At 36.2% G+C, this 13,265-nt stretch overlaps 1 protein-coding gene across 2 annotated transcripts in view; it reads left to right on the top strand.

Moving 5' to 3' along the window:
* LOC139150373 (nesprin-1-like) overlaps nt 1-12,902 on the top strand; it is a 28,897-nt gene extending 15,995 nt beyond the window's left edge. For both annotated transcript variants that reach the window (XM_070722710.1, XM_070722709.1), the window contains 9 exons: nt 2,342-2,497; nt 2,836-3,000; nt 4,581-4,907; nt 5,241-5,396; nt 8,362-8,526; nt 10,275-10,607; nt 11,158-11,312; nt 11,494-11,657; nt 12,581-12,902. In XM_070722710.1, coding sequence (XP_070578811.1) covers nt 2,342-2,497; nt 2,836-3,000; nt 4,581-4,907; nt 5,241-5,396; nt 8,362-8,526; nt 10,275-10,607; nt 11,158-11,229 — 1,374 coding nt within the window. In that variant the 3' untranslated portion in view covers nt 11,230-11,312; nt 11,494-11,657; nt 12,581-12,902. The remainder of the gene's footprint in view (nt 1-2,341; nt 2,498-2,835; nt 3,001-4,580; nt 4,908-5,240; nt 5,397-8,361; nt 8,527-10,274; nt 10,608-11,157; nt 11,313-11,493; nt 11,658-12,580) is intronic.
* Nucleotides 12,903-13,265: the final 363 nt, after the last annotated feature.

The following is a 13,265-nucleotide window of genomic DNA, read 5'->3' as shown; positions in this document are numbered from 1 at the left end:
TCCGTCGTCGTCGTCGTCGTCCGTCCGTCGTCCGTCAACAATTGCCTTCTCCTCTGAAACTGCAAGTCCAATTGCTTTGAAATTTTATATGCACTTCACTTGGGGTGACCTCACTTAAGTTTGTTCAAATCGTGGTGAAATTTGCATATTTGTATTTTTGGGGCATTTTGTGGTGTTTTTGGTAAAAAAATCTTCTTCTCTGAAACCGCTTGTCCGATTGCTTTGAAATTTGATATGCAGTTTACTTAGGGTGACTTCAGTCAGATTTGTTCAAATCGTGGTGAAATTTGCATATTTGTATTTTTAAGGCAATTTTTGTCATTTTTGTAAAAAAAATCTTTAAAAATCTTCTTCTTCAAAACTACGAGTCAGATAGCTTTGATATTTGGTACATATGTCCCTAGGGATGATCTATTTCAGATTTGTTCAAATTATGCAGAAATATGCAAATTTGCATTTTTAAGGCAATTTTTGCCATTTTTGGTCAAAAAATGTATTTCTCAAAACGTACTGATCTGATAGTTTTGAAGTCCGGTATACAGGTTTCTATAGATAAACTAAGTAATATATATTGAATTTCTGATGAAATCTGTAATTTTGTATTTTTGGGGCAATTTTTGCCATTTTTGGTCAAAAAATGTGTATTTCCAAAACTACTCATCTGATAGCTTTGCAATTTTGTATACAGGTTCCTACAGATCACCTTAATGATATTTATTGAAATTATGATGAAATCTGCAATTTTGTAATTTTGGGCAATTTTTGCCATTTTTGGTCAAAAATGTGTTTCTCAAAAAGTATTGGTCTGAAAGCTTTGAAATTTGGTATACAGGTTCCTACAGATGAGCTAAGTAATATATATTGAATTTCTGATGAAATCTGTAATTTTGTATTTTGGGGGCAACTTTAGCCATTTTAGAACAAAAAATATGTTTCTCAAAAAATACTCATCTGATAGCATTGAAATTTGGCATACAGGTTTCTATAGATGAACTAAATGATATTTATTGAAATTATGATGAAATCTGCAATTTTGAATTTTTTGGGCAATTTTAGCCATTTTTGGTCAAAACATATATTTCTCAAAAAGTACTGGTCTAACAGCTTTGAAATTTGGTATACAGGTTTCTATAGATGAACTAAATTTGATCTTTTGAAATTATGATGAAATCTGCATTTTTTTGGGGGGGGGGGGCAATTGTTGCCATTTTTGGTCAGAAAAATTTATTCTCAAAAAACTACTCATCAGATAGCTTTGGTTGACATGTTCTTAGGGATGATCCGATGTGATATATTCAAAGTATGATGAAATCTTCAATTGTGTATTTTTGCAGCTATTTTAGCCACTTTTTTCTGGCCACTGCATTGAGCTATCAAAGATTTCCACCTTCTTCATCAACATGTGTCAAAATAGTTATTCTCTACATAAACACAGCGGAGCTATATCGGCCGCTAGGTCTCTTGTTAGTTGTTACAGTAGCTTCAGGACGTTGAGTTTTATTCAAAAGAGGAGTATAACATCATTGTTTTATAAATCCCAGAATCATTTCAAAAATCATTAATCTGAGTAACAAAGTTCGTAAGGTCTGGAATATACAGTAGAGTGTCATATTTAGTCCAAACTCCTCAAGTTTGAGAAGTGCTAGAAACTCTACTGATTCCACATTCATATTCCACCGTGAATGGGTTTCCAGTGGTACCATATGTAACAGCCAGGCTCTAGGACAGGGAATGGAGATAATCAGGATAAAGCACATGTGACTCTACTATTATAGCACTGGTCTATCAAATATGATCCTATTGGTTTATGCTGAAAGATGCTCTGACATATATGACAGTTATTGCCGATGAAGTTATGTGTGACAATTGTTCAAACACAATAAATGTTTGAAGAAATTGAAAAACAAACAAAGTACTGCATTGTCATCCATCCGCACAACATGATCTATTGTGTGTCAAATAATAGAATTGTTGTTTAAATAGTTTAAGTATGTGAGGTTACCAAGGATGTCAAATCAAGGGCTTGAAATGTCCTGGAAAGAATTTCTCTCAGATAATTACCACTTTTCATAGTTTGTGTAAGAATTCTTCAAATACCTGACAGAGAAAAAAGATCTTTATTTCATGATAAGGAGACCAAAATATTTGAAGCCTTTTCACAAAAGGAGTGATGATTTATATCGATAATATCAATGTTGTTTGTTGTTTCTTTACTCTTCTGACAATGATTGACAGTGCAGGTATGTGAAATCAAAGATTTACGGAGTTTTAAATGGTAAACCCAAAATGTTTCCAAATACTAATACATATTCTAAATCATATCATTTCATTATTTGTTCAGGCAATTCAACAAGATATAGTTGCTCACCAAAGCATTGTCGATGCCGTCACACAGAAAGCGCAAAATATTCTTGAGACAAACGTTGGAGAAATAAATGTCGCTCAACAGATATCTGACTTGTCCAGAAGGTATCAAACAGTGTCATTGACTGCCAAGGTAAGAAAATTGTTCCCCTCCTTGTGCTATTACGGTCTTGGTTAATTTGCATGTGAATTGGTAATTTGCATAGCAGTGCCACCATTGGGTGGATAGAGAGAGAGTGAACTTGGTCCTATTATTGATTACCTCAAATTGGATTTGAAAGCGCAGAAAAAATAGTTGGTCAAGTGTTTGAGGGTGACCTTTGACATCATTTGTGTGAGTTAGCCATGGTGAGTTAAAAGTCTTTCCATCCACGGCAAGAAATGCCCAAGAAGAAAAAGCCCCTGAGGAAAAGGCTAGGATTTTTTAGGGCATTCACGAAATGTTGTTCATCTGCTGCGGCTGACTTGCAGGATGTGGTGGCCGACACTGAGAAAAATGTACAGGAACACCTGGTATATGTTGAATCCAAGGAGGAGTTCTCCGACTGGCTGCAGAGTGCCAAACAGAAGCTTGCCAGCTGTTCAGAACCTACAGGCACCAGATCTACCAGTGAGGATAGCATCCGTAAGCTAGAGGCAAGTCAATTTTTTTTGTTATTGTGTCTCTTCTCCTGATACTAAAGATAGGAAAGCTCTTCCAAGATGAAATCTTTAGTTTTGTTCAGCAAATTTTACCATGATTACCTACCTGGCAAATTTCGATATCTGAAATCAATATCTGAAAATCAGAGTATGCAGTGCTTCCGTTGGAAGCAGCTGACTGAAATCCAATAACTGCAGTCACCAAGTAATTAATGACCAAAAGCCAAATACCTCCCTTCACAACACTTACATAAAGTAAATAAATATAACACCTGGGAGGAGCTATTCGCCCCATTTGCTGGGATCTTTCCAAGTTCTTTTCTGTGCAACCAGAACCACTTGTTGATATCCCCAGGCCTATCTGTGATTCGCAAGGTGAATTGATTTTAAACCTCCTGCTGAGAAAACTATGCGCAATACCAGTAACTTATTTATTCTAGGAATCAATATTGTCGTCAGCAGGGCATGTTTATAGCTATATTTATTTTCATCGTAGTTGAAATTTTTACAGGGTACTTATAAGTGCTGTGCCTAAGCTACGAGCTAATCGTAAACCATAAAGCAAAGGAATTTCACTCTTGTTTGGTGGGGACACTGTGATTGTTTACCAGCATCGTGTTAGATGTGTGGTATTTTCATGTCATTTTAGATAGGCAAAACATAAACAGTACTAGTGACAACAAAACAAATCTTATTGCGCCCTCTTAGAAACAAGTAGCAATTAAATGTTAAAGACAGAATCCCAATGAAATTCAGGTCCTCGTAGCTTGAAACCAGTGAGGATTTCTTTTATTGTGAGTGATATAAACATGAAAGAAATGTTGACATTACTCTGGGTCGGTTGCTTTTGATGAAGGGTTCTGTAAATACTCCCGTTCAGTTGAACCAAGCACTTGCAAAATTGACCGTGTAACAGTATTTATGGCCTATTGATTTTGACATAAATACTTTGGAAAGAGAGCAAATGGCAAGATCAACACTGTGGTCAACTGTGAGAAGGGACTTCTGTGTTAGATATGTGAGCCTGTGTAAGAAACCATGACTGAAATATATTGATGCATTCATTCATGATGTCAGTAAAGTAATAATCATATTGATAATTAGAACTTTTTGCCCTACAAGTTACTGTCGATGATGTTGAGAATTGCGGGATTGTTGATTTTTGTATAAGCATGCAAGATTTGAATGAGATTAATATCATTTTGTAATAAAATAATAAAACATCGTTTTGATAAGAATTTCAAAAGTTTGTTTTACATTTGGTTGTAATTTTCACTTTCATGTTCTCTTCAATGTTTTTATCTGTTTTACAAAAAATGTTACGGAAAGCTGGCAAGTAGTGAGGAAATATCTTGTAAGCCTGACGTGTAAGAAGAGTTTTTTCTAGATGTGGCACGGCAAAACATTGCTCCTACAAGTAGTTGTCTGGCATTGAAAAGGTTAATGATATCATACAATAGTGTTTTTAGAGGGAGGGAGGTTGTTAGAGGAGATAAGACAGAATAGAACTCTTCATAACTTTTAAATGTCAAACAATGTATCATTTGTGATTTTTGCTGTGTTTTTTTCAATAGGAGTTGTTGACAGCCAAGCAGCATGGGCAAAGCAAACTGAACTCAGTACTGGAATCTGGTGAACAGGTACTATCTAGAACTGCTCCACAGGGCAGAGACATCATCAAAGTTGAGATGAAGGAATTTAAAGCGGAATGGGAAAAGCTGATGGCTGATATCGGAGAGAGCAAAGCCAAGCAGGAGACGTCTTTGCAACAGTTGACCAAATTCCAGTATAGTTTTGAGCAGCTGTTGAAATGGCTGGCCGAAGTGGAAGATCAACTCAAGGCAGCTTTTGAACTTCAACCTGGACTGCCAGAGAAAAAGAATCACCTTGACAAATACAAGGTAAAGTTTGCATTAAAAAAAAAGTCAGGTTTCTGTATTTTGCAAGAAAAGAACAAAGCCATTAATGCTATCATGATTCCATCCTCAAATCATTCACCATGTAGTCCACATCTTATCTCTGAATTAATGTCTTGAACCGGAGCAAAATCATTATCTGAAAAGATGAATTACTAGCATCAAATAACCAGCTGATGTGGTTTAGGTAAAAACTGCAAGTTCATCTCGGTGACATTATCACCAGGGTTAATGGGAATGGCATTTTCAATAGTCTTAGGTAGTAATAACTACAGATTTTGGTGATGTGGAACATTTTACATTTTTTAACATTCACAGGTGCTGAAAGACAGCATAACAGCACATAAAAGTGCGTTGGATAACATCAATCAGAAGGCACAGGAAATTGTCCAATCAACATCAGGAGAAGTCAGCTTTGGTAGTGACGTAGCCAAGACATCTTCACAGTATGAATCTGTAGTCATCAAAACAGAGGTAAGAAATCAATTCTTTTATCAGTAACAGCAATCAATATTCAGTAGAAAGTTTTGATTTGTAGTCTGAATTGTCGGAAACTACAGTGTTAGTATGGCTCTGTAGTGTTGCAAATTACATTTACTGTCCCTTGCAATCACCACCTCTTCAAGTATAGTGGACATAACTGATTTTGTTCACAAGTGTCCTGCAGTAAATTCTATGGTTTCCATGGTGACAAAGTGTTATTGTTGACATGACAAGCCAACCCGACCCTTACTAAACAGATATACAAGATAAGCAAATGTTTACAAGATAACCAAAATTTGCAAATATTTTTTTACTATATTGCTACCTTTGATGTTTGTTTCTCTCTCCTGTGTAAAATGTAATTTTTACGTGATTTTTGTGATTTCTAGAGGCAGAATGAACATTTCAGAATCTTTGACAGAAGTTATAAACAGTATGATCATATTTTCCGTGTTGTTGTGCCAGCCAAGAAATCTTGACCTTCAATTCAAAATCACATATCATAAAAGTCTCAGCACATTGTCAAAGTCAGCCTTTCAGCACATTGTCAAAGTCAGCCTTTCAGCACATTGTCAAAGTCAGCCTCATAAAGTTTAGGAGCCTTGATCTCATTCCATCTGCTTTTAAGTTTGCAAGTTTGCCAGGCCAATGTCATTCACATGATGATGTTTTACTATAAAATCCCAAGTCACCCTGTGACTTTGTAATCAAACAATCTTGATTCCGTGCTCATGTCAATATCAAATATTTGTCCTTTGTGGTCAGTTTGTTGACAGTCTGTTTCCATTCTCAGTCTCAGTTAAGTTTGTTCTGTTACACAACACTTCAGATGGCAATCTCACAAACCTGTTGATCTGCCGTACCAACCAATACTTAACCTGTTCACCCCCCACTTTCCTGTAAAGAGGTCCACACTGACAGGTGGGTTTGGGCTGAACCATGGCGGTGAAAGGGTTAATGCTTTATTATCATCCAATAGTTCTACGCATATAATTATTGGAATTATTTCTCATATAACTGACATGATGGCTGTGTTTTTCACCATGAAGGATTGGCTGTTTTGGTCACGGTCCGTGTTTCAGTAGAGATAAGAGCAGTATTTTGTCCTATTTTTATCCTTAAGGTGGTGTTAGGCTTCAGATATCCCTGAAAAATTTCTGAATTTCTGAAATATTGTGTTCATATGTTTACTTTTAGTCTTTTCTTTTTCCACTTAATGTCTTTGCACTTAGAGATTATAAAGTGTGACTATCAGGTCAATAATTTGTTCTTATCAACAGAAAACTGTCTGATCTAAATAATATAAGTCAATTTGTTTTGTTGGAATAAATGATCTATGACAGGTTGTTTGAACTAAATAAGGAATTCAATATAATTTTCTATATAATTGGAAAATGTCAGTTTTTGGTCTACTTCAGTTAACCATTACTTGACTTTTTTGCCAGTCAGTGGATGTTTTTCTCAATTCTATCCAGTGATTGTGTTTATCCTGGCAATTGGACAACTTTGTGATATGTGGCATAGCACAGTGCCTGTGTGCAAGATACTATTGATTATCAATCAATCATATGAAATGCCTCCATGCACCTGAAATGCCTCCATGCGTCTGTCATGCCTCCGTCATGTCTTTGTACACTAGGTGAAATGGCAGTTATTGTCCTTTGTTGGTCACCATACCTGAATACAATTTTAGAACTCTTTGACAAACCACTGACTGCAATAAATTGCCAAACCACAAAACCACAAACATAAAACATTGTGTTTTAACTGTTTATAGTCATGACTGAGACAAAGTGACATGACTGCTGTCTGTTTGATATAAGCCAAGATTAGGCTTTTCACGACATATGCAGTGTGTGATATTGTGAAGTTTAGGAAAAAGATGAAAAAAACTGCAAAAAATTATGAGCATTGACGTACTCTCAATTGTATTCAGTATACTCTTAGCACTTACTACATTGCCGAAATTTGCTGAAGTCAGACAATTTTGCCAATTTGTCAATTTGTCATGTTTGAATAGAATGCTCAAATAAGAGTTTACTCTGTAGATTGTAAGCTCATAGAATTTTTCATGGAAAACAATTTCTAAATACAAAACATGTTAGTATTTATAATGACAAAATTTACTCATACAGCTCGTTTATTTTGTCAAGGAAATAAAAAACACAAATCTTTATGCCTGTAGTGATTTGCTTCAAGTCTAGGGGAATTTATATTTGCAATTTATCAATATTTCACATGTACAAAGTGAGAATAGTTTGACATCAAGCCCCAATATTTGGTGATACCTGACAAACAACTGTCCTTTGTTATACGTGATAACAACAAAATAATAATATTGATCCAAAGTTATATACACCATCTAACTCATGCAAGATTTAGAGAAAAGGTGGCATATAGATGGAAAGGCTGACTTTGTGCAGTGCTGAATTATAGAAATGTTTTTGGTTGATTCGTCCATGCTAGAAGGAATTGCTGAAAGCGGGACAATAAAACTTTACAGGTGTGTGTTTTAGAGGAGGGGGATATTTGAATATGGTAATCGTGAATACTTTTCGTATGCTCTGGTCGTCACGTTGTACAATGGCATAACTTATATTGGAACTAGTAATCTTGAAGCACATGGTTTAATCTCACAGTCTGTGTCACTGACCTCTAGTAGATCTGTGGTAGATCATTGGCAGACGTGGTCTTGGCCACTAACTGTGAATGTGAGGTCAAATCTAATCTGTGAGTTGGGAAACACGGACAGCTGTCTTGAAGTGAATAGGGTGCATGGAAGTACATGTCTTGCAATGGTAGAATGGTGATATATACATGCCTGCAGTATCTACAAAGTCTGTGAAGTTTTGATCACCAGTTTAGGTCATAGAATTGCTTTTATAGGAGTATAAGACAGCAGGATCAACTATGCGGGATGTTGGTTGTGTTATGGATTCTCTACCTTGCCTTCCAGGATGTACTGAGGAGACTCGAACAGAATGTTGTCGAGCACAAGCGCTACCGCGAATTTGTGACGGAAGCAGAGAAGTGGTTGCAAGCTGCCAAACAGAAGTTAGATGCCAGTAACGACACAACTGGTGACAAGAATGTACTGGAGAGCAGACTTGCTACAGTCAAGGTGAGTGTTAATGACATGTGTACAGGTAGATACAGGTCTTTACCTCCTTAAAATGGTTCAGTCCACTCAGAGGGAAAAAGCACCTGAAATTCCTGCTATATAATCCAAGGCAAATGTTGGAAATTTTTAGTGAAAATCTCAGTTCACAGGTTTATTTATATAGTTTCAGTGCCCACTGTGTTGCCAATAGTTACCAGATACAGAATGTTTGTTCAAGAATCTGAAAATAGCATGGTAACTACAATGAAGTTTTGCACTCATATATTCAGCCAGAAGCTATTGCCTGTGTACCTTTGAACTCAAGTCATTAATTCTGGTCAGCATAGAACACAAACCCTTTGTTTGCTTTGACTACTGGATTACAGCCAAAACAAACAAATTTAAGATTTGGAAGGATTTCCTTTGTTTTCAAAAACAATCTTCAGGTGAAGATTCAGACAAAATTTGACCCAGTGGATTTGTCCTGACCTTATTGAAGATTGATAATGATATGAAATACACCTTGGGTCAAAACTGAAGGTCATTTCGGTGACCTGGTGCTTTGAACTTTACCCTAGTTGATTGTTTACTTCTTTTAAACTGAATTTATTTTGATTTGTTGTATGTTCAAAATCATGGGAGACTGCATTTTTCCAAACTTTTTCGTCCATTGTTCATATATCCAGCAAACTTATATTCTACACAGGATTTTAAACATTTTCTTACAATATTTTATTTCTACCTTTGTATCATAATGGCAACAGAGTGAAGGGTTTGATTTGCCTTACTTGTAAACTTTCCTATATTGACAAGTTTTTTCATTAAGGTAGTATACACCTACAGACAAACTTTTGTCAAAACTTTCCCAAGGAAACTTGAAAACACAACTTTTTGAAATCAAGAATAGCAATCAGGGCGCACAGTACAGGTGAAACACATTTGTATCATCTAAAAGTTGCCAATGTTTGAGAATCAAAATGGCTGCCATCCCAGTGTTAACTCTATGGGGAAAACTTGAATTTAAAAAAAAAACAAATTTTCAAAAAATTAGGAGGATTACCACTTTATTGACATGAGTTTCAAAATGAGCCTCAGTAAGTAGTAGACCAGAAAAGTACTTTTAAGAGTTTGAATATCTGTCCTCAAGATGCATTTTACCCTTAAAACATGCATAAATTTGATGGTTCAGTGCTAGATGGATAAATTGTTAGTCAAAAATGAGTTGTTTTACAATTTTATTTGTCAAATTAAAAGTCCATCCCTGGTGAAAATTAAGGAGCATGATGGACTTATAGACGGGATGTTGGACTTGGGATCAAAGGGCAATGAGTTCAATGAATTCAAGATTAAAATGTGGCCACAGTTGCAAACTCCATTATCAGAGAAAGGTGAACTCATAATTCTGACATGGTGTTCAGCCAGCAAGCAAGCAAGGCACTTTACTACTCATTGCTTTATTTGAAAGTATGTGACTCCATAAATGGATGTCTCGCCCAATAGATGATAGAGCAAATAAATTAAAACAAGTTAAAAGTGCCAGACATGCATAGGAATCAATAATGTACATTACAAGACAAAGTAAAATTTCAACCAAAGTAAAAAGATTTACGATGTATACGGCCAATTTTCTACTTGCCAGCTTTCAAAATGTGGACTTTGGAAAATCTCAGTGATATTCCTCTTGAATCTGACCATTGGCTTATCCTATAATTCATCAAAGAAAGAATATGAGACTCTGAATAATGTAAATTTGAAATTGTTTCATGTAGGATCTGTTGGCCAACAAGCAAATTGGCCAAGCAAGACTTGAGAATGCAGTCAGTCAGGGAGAGAAAATCATGCCGCAGACTGCAGAAGGTACTAGAGGAAGGGGTATCATCAAGGAAGAGATAGAAAGCTTGAAAAGAGACTGGGAAAGCCTGTGTTCTCAGATTAACCACGTCAAAGATGTCTTGGAAAAGTGTATACATCAATGGAACAGCTATGAACACAGCTATGAACAGACTGTCAGATGGTTGAAGGATACTGAAGAGTCTTTGAAGAGTGCAGCTGAACTTCAGCCACATCTCAATGACAAGAAGAGCCAACTTGAAACTTACAAGGTCAGTACACCTAGTTGTGTTGTGCATTGCACTCTCGTATCTAACTCAATAAAGTTCTCTTTGATTCAAGAAAATGTTATATTATACATGAACTTGAATTTGACTTATGCAAAGAAAAGAAATTCAACACGTCAGCTTGAGGAAAGATTGGTGTTGTGAAATAAAAAAAGATAGCCATCATGCATCATTAGAAATCATGAAAATGCTTTTTTTTATTTACACCAGTAAATCTGTGAGTAGCATTAAGAAATAAATCAAGGTGTCCTAGTTGCGAACATACTTTATTGCTTTGTCAATGATTTTGCCATCAGTACCTGCTTTTTTGCATGATCTGAGAATCGTGCTACTGGTCTATGATATGGAGCACACAAAGGAGAACCAGACAAAGTTCAAAGACCTCTTAATTTACCTCAATAGAAGTCCTTGGATAATGGAGGATTTGGTCCTGACCCTTGTGTCTGTGATTAAATGAAACATCTCTGCATTTCTTTATAAAAGTCAATTGCACAATTTCCTGAAAATCAGCGTTCTATTCTTTTCTCCACAACAGTCACTCCAGTTAGACATTGGAAATCACCAGGATGACGTCAAGAAACTGACGGAGAATGCGAAGAAATCCTAGCCTGCAATCCGGATGATGCCAGCATTAACAGTCAAGCCAAGCAAATTGAAAGTAGATACCAGAATGCTGCATCCATTGCTAAGGTAGGATATGCACATTTATCTGTGTCACAAAGAAACTAAGAATTGTGTGCCTTTAAATAAGTATACTTGAAGATATTGTTTGGAATAGTTTTTTAACTTTGGGAGGGTGATACAAGCAACTATCTTTTCTGAGGTGTTACGGTTTTATAACATCAATTTTTTTCATGTGTCTGATATTTAGGATGCAGTGAAAAGATTTGACAAGAGTGTGTCTGATCACCAGAGATTCACTGATCTTGTGCAAGACTGCAGTGACTGGCTGACTGACATGAAACAAAACTTGCTGGCTGTCTGGATGCCTCAGGGGACAGAGACTCAAATCAAGACAAACTACACAAGATACAGGTCAGTCTGGGTCAAAGTTCAAAGTTCAATTATGTGGAACACTGGCTGTTATTTGTCTTTGTTTTTGTGTACGTACCTGCTATGCCATTCTGATAATGTGACTTTGTAATGTCATTGTTTCCTTGGCAAAATTGATTTTTAGTGTCATAAAGTATTAAAGTATTAATTTGTTGTTAAGAAAAAACATCTAGGGTTCGTGTTAACTGACCATTTCAGAGATGATGATGACATTGAGCGGCAGACGAGATATTTTTACGTAGTAGCGAATATGCTAATGAGAAAATTCCACATGTGTACTTTTCATGTTAAATGCATTCTATTTAAAGCGTATTGTTATCAGTTGTATGGGGGACCAATATGGAATAGCTATTATGCAAATGTCTTGAGAAAATTGAAAGTTGCTTACAATAATGCTGCACGACTGTTATTGGGTTATGAGAAACGGAGCAGCGCAAGTCTAATGTTTGTATCTAATAGAATAAGCAACTTTGATGCTCTTCTGAGAAATCAGATAAACAGCCTGAGACAAAGACTTTTGAAAAGTAGCAATGCAATTGTACGGAATGTATGTAAATCATTGTATTTCAACTCAGAGATGGTAAAACACTGGAATAAGTTACTCTATGTTTAAATGTCTGTTTAAAAAGAAACCCATTGGATTATGTATGTAGATATAATCAATTTTTCTATCTTTTCAACCATAATTTAATTTTGTAACTGAATTTTCATACTATTGTCTTATTTGACTATTATATGGACGCTCAAGTCCAAAATAAAGATATAATAATATAAATAAAGCAGAATGTATATCTGATATGGAGGCTGTCTCAAATATAGTGAAATCCAGTGCTTGGTTGATGTGTAATAATACATAGTCAACAAATAGTCAACAAAGGCAAACCATACTTTGTTGGTGTTTCCAGGAGTTAATGTCGAAAACACCTGAAGGGGAATCCAAGCTCCACACCACCAGTGAGCAAGGAGAGAAAGTCATACCACAGACTTCACCAATGGGAAGACAATCTGTCAAACAACAACTCCACATCTTGAAACAAGACTTTGATAGCCTGACAGCCCAGATGAAAGAAGCTGTGACCATGCTGGACTCCAGTCTCCAACAGTGGGGCAGTTACGAAGATAGCTATGAGGAGCTGTCAAGATGGCTACAGGAGATGGATGAGACGCTACAAAATGCATCCAAACTACAGCCTAGTCTGGACACCAAGAAAGGTCACCATGAAAGAATCAGGGTGAGAAACACTGAGTTTGCTTTTGCTGATATTTACCAGGGTGCTGGGAATCAGAGAAAATAAACCCCTCTGTAAGGAGTAGCATGGGGTACTATAGTCATTGAGGGCCTTCACTACTACTCCATTCTACATTTTGTTCAGTTCAAAGGGCAGGTTCAAGGTCAGAGGCAAGAATGGAGATCAACACTCAAGCTGCACAAAATCAAATCCATATTTCTGAGTATTCTTTCTTGCTTTGTTCAATCACCAGTCTTTTAAGGTTAAATCATCTGAAATTTCGGGTGATTTCTTCAGCCCCATTTGCTTTTTTAACATATTCTGCCTGTGCTCAACTCACATTATTGATAATCAAGATGTG

The sequence above is a fragment of the Ptychodera flava genome, chromosome 14, assembly GCF_041260155.1.
Source record: "Ptychodera flava strain L36383 chromosome 14, AS_Pfla_20210202, whole genome shotgun sequence".
In the NCBI taxonomy this organism is placed as follows: Eukaryota; Metazoa; Hemichordata; class Enteropneusta; family Ptychoderidae; genus Ptychodera; species Ptychodera flava.
Note: the sequence above shows the minus strand (reverse complement) of the source record. Positions and strands in the feature narration are given on the sequence as shown.